This window comes from Myxocyprinus asiaticus, chromosome 9 (assembly GCF_019703515.2).
Source record: "Myxocyprinus asiaticus isolate MX2 ecotype Aquarium Trade chromosome 9, UBuf_Myxa_2, whole genome shotgun sequence".
NCBI classification, from domain to species: Eukaryota; Metazoa; Chordata; class Actinopteri; order Cypriniformes; family Catostomidae; genus Myxocyprinus; species Myxocyprinus asiaticus.
The window spans coordinates 16,794,735-16,802,855 of NC_059352.1; the positions used below are offsets into that span (position 1 = coordinate 16,794,735).

General features: G+C 36.0%; 1 protein-coding gene across 2 annotated transcripts; it reads right to left on the reverse strand.

The window, feature by feature from the left end:
• Window positions 1–1,561: 1,561 nt before the first annotated feature.
• On the reverse strand, window positions 1,562–7,719 carry LOC127446168 (fidgetin-like protein 2). Of its 2 annotated transcripts, none has more exons than XM_051706876.1 (3): window positions 7,553–7,719; window positions 4,262–7,209; window positions 1,562–4,184 (listed from the first exon to the last, which is right to left on the reverse strand). In XM_051706876.1, the coding sequence occupies exon 3, from the start codon at window positions 4,174–4,176 to the stop codon at window positions 3,331–3,333; it is 846 nt and encodes a 281-aa protein (XP_051562836.1). In that variant the 5' UTR covers window positions 4,177–4,184; window positions 4,262–7,209; window positions 7,553–7,719; the 3' UTR covers window positions 1,562–3,330. The 2 variants fall into 2 exon arrangements, with proteins under 2 accessions (XP_051562836.1, XP_051562835.1); XM_051706875.1 differs by having other exon boundaries at window positions 7,099–7,209; window positions 7,553–7,675.
• Between the last annotated feature and the right edge of the window lie 402 nt (window positions 7,720–8,121).

An 8,121-nucleotide genomic window follows, 5' to 3' on the forward strand; every position in this document is an offset into this window, starting at 1 on the left:
CATTACAGTAGCTTTTTTCCCCCTCATATTAATGTCATTACACCCTAATCATATATTTTCCAATCATACACCTAAAAGTTCAAACAAAAATTCCACAAATGTTTTCCTAGCAAGCCTTTCTTGGTAACACTTTACAATAATGTTGCATCCGTTAACTATATCTTAGTTAACAGAATTGTTAACATCAACAAACAATACTTTTTTATGTATGCATTAACATTAATAATTGCATTACGAACTAACATGAGCCATCAATGGACTATAATTTAAATTAACATTAAAGGGATAGTTCACCCAAAAATGAAAATGATCTCATAATTTACTTCCCCTCATAGCATCTCAGATGTGTATGACTTTCTTCTGCTGAAAACAAACAAAGATTTTTAGAAGCATATCTTAGCTCTGTAGGTCCTCACAGTACAAGTAAATGGTGACCAGAACTCCTAAAAGGAGATAAAGTCAGCATTAAAGTAATCCATATAAGACTCCAGTGGTTTAAGCAATGTCTTCTAAAGCAATTCATTTGGTTTTGGGTGAGAAAAACACAAAATGTAACTCTTTTTTCACTGTTCATCTTGTCATTGCAGTCTCTAGGCATGATCATGATTTCAAGCTTAATTACACTTCCTAGTGCTTGACGTACGCGCAGAGCGCTAGATGGCGCTATATGAAGTGTAATCGAGCTTGAAATCATCATTGCCAAGGAGACTGCTGTCAAGATGTACAGTGAAAAAGGAGTTACATTTTTATTTGTTCTCACCCCAAACCAACTGAATTGCTTCAGAAGACATTGATTAAACCACTGGAGTCTTATGGATTAATTTTAGGCTGCCTTTATCTCCTTTTTTGGAGTTTTTGTGTTCTGGTCACCATTCATTTGCATTGTATGGACCTACAGAGCTGAGATATGCTTCTAAAAATCTTTGTGTTAAGCACAACAAAAATCACACATCTGTAATGGCATGAGGGTGAGTAAATGATGAGAGAATTAAAATTTTTGGGTGAACTATTCCTTTAACCAAGATTCATAAATGTTCAATTAATGGTTTATTGTTAGTTCATGTTATCTAATGCAAGGTTAAATCCATGTCTTCAAAAGAGATCAGATCAATATTTAAGTCAATTTTTACAATAAATTCTCCTTCCTGCCCAGTCAATCTCCACTTTAACTTTCACATCCTTCTTTTTGTGATTTTGGTGATTCACATTCTTCATGCATACGCCCCCTACTGGGCAAGGAGAAGAATTTCTAGCAAAAATGGACTGTTTCTCACCCACAACTATCATATCACTTCTGATAGTCATATGGATTACTTTTATGCTGCCTTTATGTTCAATTTTGGCACCTATTCACTTGCATTGTATGGACCTACAGAGCTGAAATATTGTTCTAAAAATCTTAATTTGTGTTCTGCAGAAGAAAGAAAGTCATACACATCTAGGATAGAATGACGAGAGAATTTTCATTTTTGGGTGAACTATTCCTTTAAGGAATGTACAGCTCTATCAAAGAAGCTACTTTAATTTTTGTCAAAAACATAAATACAAGTAAACGGCCTTTTATACAATAATTTTTATTTGTCACTTTTTCTCGAGGTAGACATTCAGACAAATAATACACAGATATAATAAACAATTGCATAATCTAGACAGCATGGCAAAAATGTGAGGTAGATCTGGTTTTTAACATGTTGTCCCCCAACTTAAAACCTAAAGATTCAGATTTAAATATTAACTGGACTGTTATTTGCAGTTTTGTTTGCACATTTCAGTGTATGCCCTGCTTTCCTCACAATAACAAAAGCTCTCTTCTCTGTCACAGGACTCCTTAAAAAAAAAAGAATGGTTGGAGGTCAGAGGGTCAGAAGAAAACACATCCAGTGATCAGCTAGGGGGCTGGAACAGTTCTGTAAGTTTCCATAGTAAAATTCACAATAGGGGAATAATGGAAAAGACTGCTAAGCTCATTTTTTTTAGCCTTTTCGCAGCCCACATAGCACAGTAAATGTTGATGCTAGACATATTAATGTGCATTCTGTAATAACATGCATTACATTTTTATATTTGAAATAGGAGTGTGTGTATTGGCCAACATTTACAAATACAGTTAAGGTATAACATTATAACGTCATAAGAATTTTGTAACTTCATCCATGTCACATAATGGCAAAGACATTTTTATTATACAATAAAAAGATGAAAACATCTGTCAAACTTAAAAAATAGGTATGGCTTCATTCACAATTCCTGAGGAAAATCTGATTTACATTCAAAGTATATAGAGGAATCTTACCTTGTATTCCTTAAGTATGAGTATTTCAAACATCACAGTGTTTCAGACCACTGGTTTACATGTCCATTACACTGGTGTATTAAAATTGCCACTGACATGTTAACTATCAACATGTATGAAAACCGTATATGTCATGTGAAACTTTCATATCTGCGTGATTTTAAGGAGAAATTAAGAAAATAGTAAATAAGCTTGAGATTCATTCTAAAACCTTATTTCTATTTCCCTTTTTTTACACAATCTTCTCTTTGTCTTTCTTTGGCTTGAATCTCATTGATTGAAGTGGTGGATTAGTGCTTGTCACCATATTATGCTTCATTGCACAGCATAATTATAGAGAGCAAGAGCATAAAAGGAAAGGAAGAGAGAAAAAAGGTTTAAGGATCAACAAAATGTTGTTGTGCTACAGGCAAATAGTGTCTAAGCTACAGGCCTCAATAAAGGTGATGTGTGTAATTTATTCGACATTAAAATACTTTCTCCTATCCCAGTTTAATGTGCAGATACAACTATAAGTAAGACATTTGTAGGTTGTTTTCACGCCAAAAACTGTGCCGCTTTTAAAAACATTGCTCTGTTTAGGCCGAAACATACTCGACACAAGTACCTGAATGTGGATGTATCTAGCTATGTAAGCTTGATTTCATGCGTTGTTCTGTTCCAAAAGTTCTCATGTAAACAGTGTGCTTCTACAGTGAGTTTTTTTGGAGTATTTGAGAGAAATCTGTCTGAAAACAGTAATTAATTGTGCAATTCCACTTGGGTGCCACTAGTGGTGCTGAAATTACACACTTCACTTTTAAAGCTGCAGTCAGTTTAGTCATCAGAGGAATAAGGATTACAGTGTGCATTAGAAAGACATGTACTTAGCTTAGTCCACAGCTAGCAGAGCAGTGTCATGAAATCATAGAACTTTGGTCTACTGTAATAATAATCGTCATGTTTCATATAATTTCAAATAGTTGATATGTTCAAGTATTGCAATAAACACGTAAAAATGTATTGTTTTTTTGGGAAGCTGTCTTAATCAAGTAGACTTAGGGATATGTGTACTGTCCTGGACCTCCATAAGACTCTACATGCCGTAGATGACTGGTCTTACCCACCGAATCTGTCTCAAGATCGGACTGAGTGGAAAGTCTTTCTGGCCTGTAGCTTTGGATGTCTGTCCCACAGCTTTCATTGACACTTCCACCATCGCTGGTCTGCTGATCACCCTTTTCCCTGATCATGTACGGTGACACTCTGGCAGTTTTGGGTTGGTCGAACCCAAACTTCCTGTTGCGCGGAAGTTCAGCCGAACTGTGGCTGCTGACAGTGGGATTCAGAGGAGTCGGTGTGTGTAAGCCTGAGGGCAGCAGAGAAGGGGTGCTATGGGGGTAACTGGCAGTCAGACTGCATTGTTGAGGATAAGCATAGCCTGGTGTGGGGGGCAAGTATGCAGATGGCAAAGCAAATGCTGGAGAAGGAAGATAGCGTGGTTTGGGGAGCAGATGTTGTCTAGTGTAAGACGAAGGGTAATCCTGAGATGTGGGACCACCGCTGTACTGCTGTTCTGGAAGATCACTTCCAGTCCCCAAAGTCCCCTTAAATGCATCTAAACCATGGGATCCTTCCATGCTGTATCCCAAAGGCCATGTCTCTTGGTGCTGCTCACTTCTCAGGAAAGTCCCATGCTCTGGTATGGCAGAGGTAAAGGAATACCTCTCAGCATAGCGCTTCAGCAAGCTAGAGGCACTGAGGGCACTGATGTCATCATTGTAGCCTGAGAACCCAGGACGGCTAGGCTGGGGATATGCGAGGGGCTTAGGGTGAACTGGAGGTGATGTGGTAGAGGAGACATCATAGTGTTGCTCTGCCCACTCAGATGACCACTGCATCATTACCACACCTGAAAAGCCAAGAATGTAGTGTACATTTCACATGCATGATTAAAAGATATGTTTTGCAATTTGTTTAAATACATACAGTATCTTGTTTCTCCAGCACACTGCACTTATTTTCAAGCTTGATGTACCACCTCCATATTTTGCAAGACTCAGTCAGCAGGGGCCAGTAAGCACAACTCCAGCTGTTCAGGTAACGCACAGCTGTTCGAAGACAGCTGGATGGAGCAGAATGCAGGGGTCCCAAGATGCATTTTTTAAAAGATTTAACTTGACATAACGTCCTAAAAACATGGCATTTATGGCTTTAGACATTTAAAAAAAAAAAAAAAAAACAGTCAAACACGACACAAGCACAGTGAGACGCTCCAAAAGCGATTGCTATGGACTGTAGGTACAATAATAGGTTTACGTTCAATAATATAGGCATAACCATACAATACTTTTGACTTCTTAATTGCTTTACTTGACTGCCACCATAATATCTTTGAATTATCTGAATTATTATATTTATTATATGTATTATTTTTGTAATTATTGTGATTATTTTTTTATTAAATTATGTTTATTCGTGGCCCTTTAAGCAAATATTTATATATGAGATTCATTGCGATTGATTAATCAGCATCCCATGTAATTAATTTGAGTTAAAAATGTAATCAATTGACAGACATATACATTTTGGTAGATTTCTTTGAAAACATGACAAAGTTGAAGTTTGTAATTTCTGCAAAACCCAGTGAAATTGCAAAAATAAACATTGTTTTCAAACAGCTTTCTCAAATACTCTCGCCTTCTTCGGCTGATCTAATTAACACATAGTCCAGTACCAAATTCATGCCTTTTGTTGAGTCAATGTTGTTGTGTCAGGCTGCTGGGATGCTAAAACAAACTGAGTAATATATTTATAGGGCCACAGTGTATATAGTTTTATGTTTATGTTTATATTTTTCGATTAAATCAACACAAGAATGGCTTACTTACAGTTGACACTGCATAGTAAACTGGGATAGGAGAGAGTATTTTGACATTGGAAAAGTTACACACTTCAGCTTTATTGCTGAATTATATTTAATTATATAATATAATTTTGATTTTCAATTAAATCTGTTTAAAGTAAGTTTAGATGCACTGAAAAAATGAAATAGCATTTTATCCAGCTTATGGGGGTTTTTGAGTCACAAATATGATGTGAATTACTTTCGTATACATAAAAACACGTTAGACCAAAAATATTCCCCCAAATGTTGTCCCAACTAGCCTAAAAGTGTTGTTTGAACAAACAATTTAATGTTCAACAATTTTGCTGGTTTACAAGTTCCCAGCATACATTGCAACATACATAAATTATGCAGTTAGTGTCATAGGCTTATTTTTAGCTGTTTATTGACTTTTTTGTGTAAAAATAATTGAAATGGTGACAAAATGAAAGTTCTCTTATTGTGAATTGATAGTTGGCTGAACAAGAAATGAGTAGTTCTCTCAACAAGACATTTTGCATTTAGTGAACAAACAAATTCACATTGACTAAACAAAGCAATGTTACTGAAGACAGTTATTAAACAGCTGTTGAGAGAACTCAACAATCTTTCTGCACCAGGTTGCTTTGATGTTTTTTAAGTTTGCCCAACAATTCTTTTTTACAGTGTATCTTTACTTGAAAATAAGATAAAAATATTCAGTAAGAAAATGATATTTTCAGTGCATGAATAAAAGTAGTAGGTAATTTCATGCAATTTTAATTAGTGATTAGTTAACGCTCATTCAGATAGTTAGAAATATCATGAAATTGTTTCAAAAAATTCTATATGCTTTACCTTATTTATATCCACGGACCCACCAACAGAACCTTTACAAACCCCTGGTTGAAAACCTTAGATCCTTGAACTCCACAACTGGACTGCAACCAGCATTCACCATATGGAACCTTTTAGTAATCTGGACAAGATGTGATCTATTCTTTGCATCTTAATCTGTGCGAGTGTAATCTCAGTAATGCTGCACAGCTCACATCATCCTTACACATTTTGAGGAATGTGTGTGAGACAAATTAAATGAGTGATTAAAAGTTGGATTTGCAACCAGTATATATTTGTATATTTGTGTGCGTGTGTCTAATTTTGCCTCCTGGAAGATGAAGGCAGATTAGAACAGACAGATTACAGCGAAGTTCTAGAGCGAGTGGAAGACTGTCAGCACACTAAGAGTATAAGAGCATTTTAAACAAATATACATGAAAATTTACACATTTGTCAGGGTTTTAGAAAGTTGAGAGTCCACACTAATCCCAGCAAATCCTTTCTAAACACAAATTGTCTTGTTCATTTAAAAACATATTTAATGCATGAACATCAAGTGCCTGTTTTTAAATGAATCTCTTTGGCTTTCACTGGCTATGTGCTGTTTTTATATATCTTTTAGGTTGCTTCCCTCCAATTCACACACACAGAACTCCCACTGAAGATACAGGATCTCATTCTCCATAAATATGGCTGCACCAGGGAATGCCAAGAATTCAGCCTGGGATCTATTTACAAAGAGCACATCTTCTGCACTCACGTGTTCATATTCACACATGCTGCTGGTTGGACTTCAAAAGCAGACTTACTTATTGCCAAATCAAATTAACAAAGATCTGCAAAACTAGGACGTCAATTAGCAGTGATATTACGTAATTAATTCTGTGAACTACAAATAACCTTTGCTAAAATGTTGGCCACCCTATAGCCCAAAATCTAACTGAACTGCAATACAAGTTCAGTATAATCAAGACTTAAGAGGCATTACTCTCCGGATAGGATTTTTGAGAGTAGAAAAACAGCTGGTAAAGTCATTATGGTACTCTGTCTATCTCTCCTGCTGCAGAACACATACAAACACAATTCGAAATACATCCTTTTGCAATTTGCATTAACTCACCATGCTGTTATAGCCTGAAATCTGATTCAGCGTGTTTATTTTTTGAGATGATTGTAGTATATGTTATAGGTGTGCAATGATCTTTTCACCATTGTTTATCATCACACATGCCTAAAATAGAAAGAAAGAGAGGCAAGTTATTACTCCACCTGCATAGAGTATCTCCCACAAACTCACAGAATTTCACATACCGACACTAACTTAACAAACCCATAGGAACAAATAGTAAGGTATGCGATTATAATGCATAAACAAAGAATGCATGTGCAACAAAATCAGGAATTTTCTTTATCACTTTCAGTATTATATCTTCTTTGCTGTTCTATCAAGACATGCATAAGGTTTGTAAGCTTACTGGTTTTTAAACAGATAGTTAGAGGCATTATTTTTAAATATATTGTAATTATTATAGGTAAATATTGTGGTCAAATTGCACATGCATTAAGAAACATACCTGTCCCTCTCTGTGTATCTCCATTGCACTGTTGCAGTTCTAAGTATATTCGCTGCCATGCCTTCAGTCACACACTCTTTTTTGGTCTCTTGTCTGTTCTTTTTTCTTCTTCTCTGCAACTCTGCTCAACCTCCCTCTGTCCCTGTGACAACAGCCCACATGCACGGCCCCTCCCCCACCCAAATCCTACCCTCCCCCACCCTCTCATTTTGTTCAAAGTATTTAAGCAGAGCAAAAGGGAATCTCTTTAAAATGTTATTACGGTTAAATAACAGTGTTTTCTGCCACTGTTTATGTAAGTGCAACAAATGGCTGGTGTCTTGAACAGTAAACCATGCACTCAAATGCTATTTGTATTATAATGTTATACAGTACAGTAAAATTTGTATTAATTTCTAAATAAGTTTATTATATGTTTGTGCTTATGTTACATGTGTGAGGTTGTACTAAGAAACTTTGGTGTGGTCTGTATATCAGAATAAATAATGTGAAGTAAACAGTTGGACGTGCTGTTGGCTTTTTATTCTGCTGAACTGTTCAAGTACCCTGGAAAGTGGAGGGAAATTCTT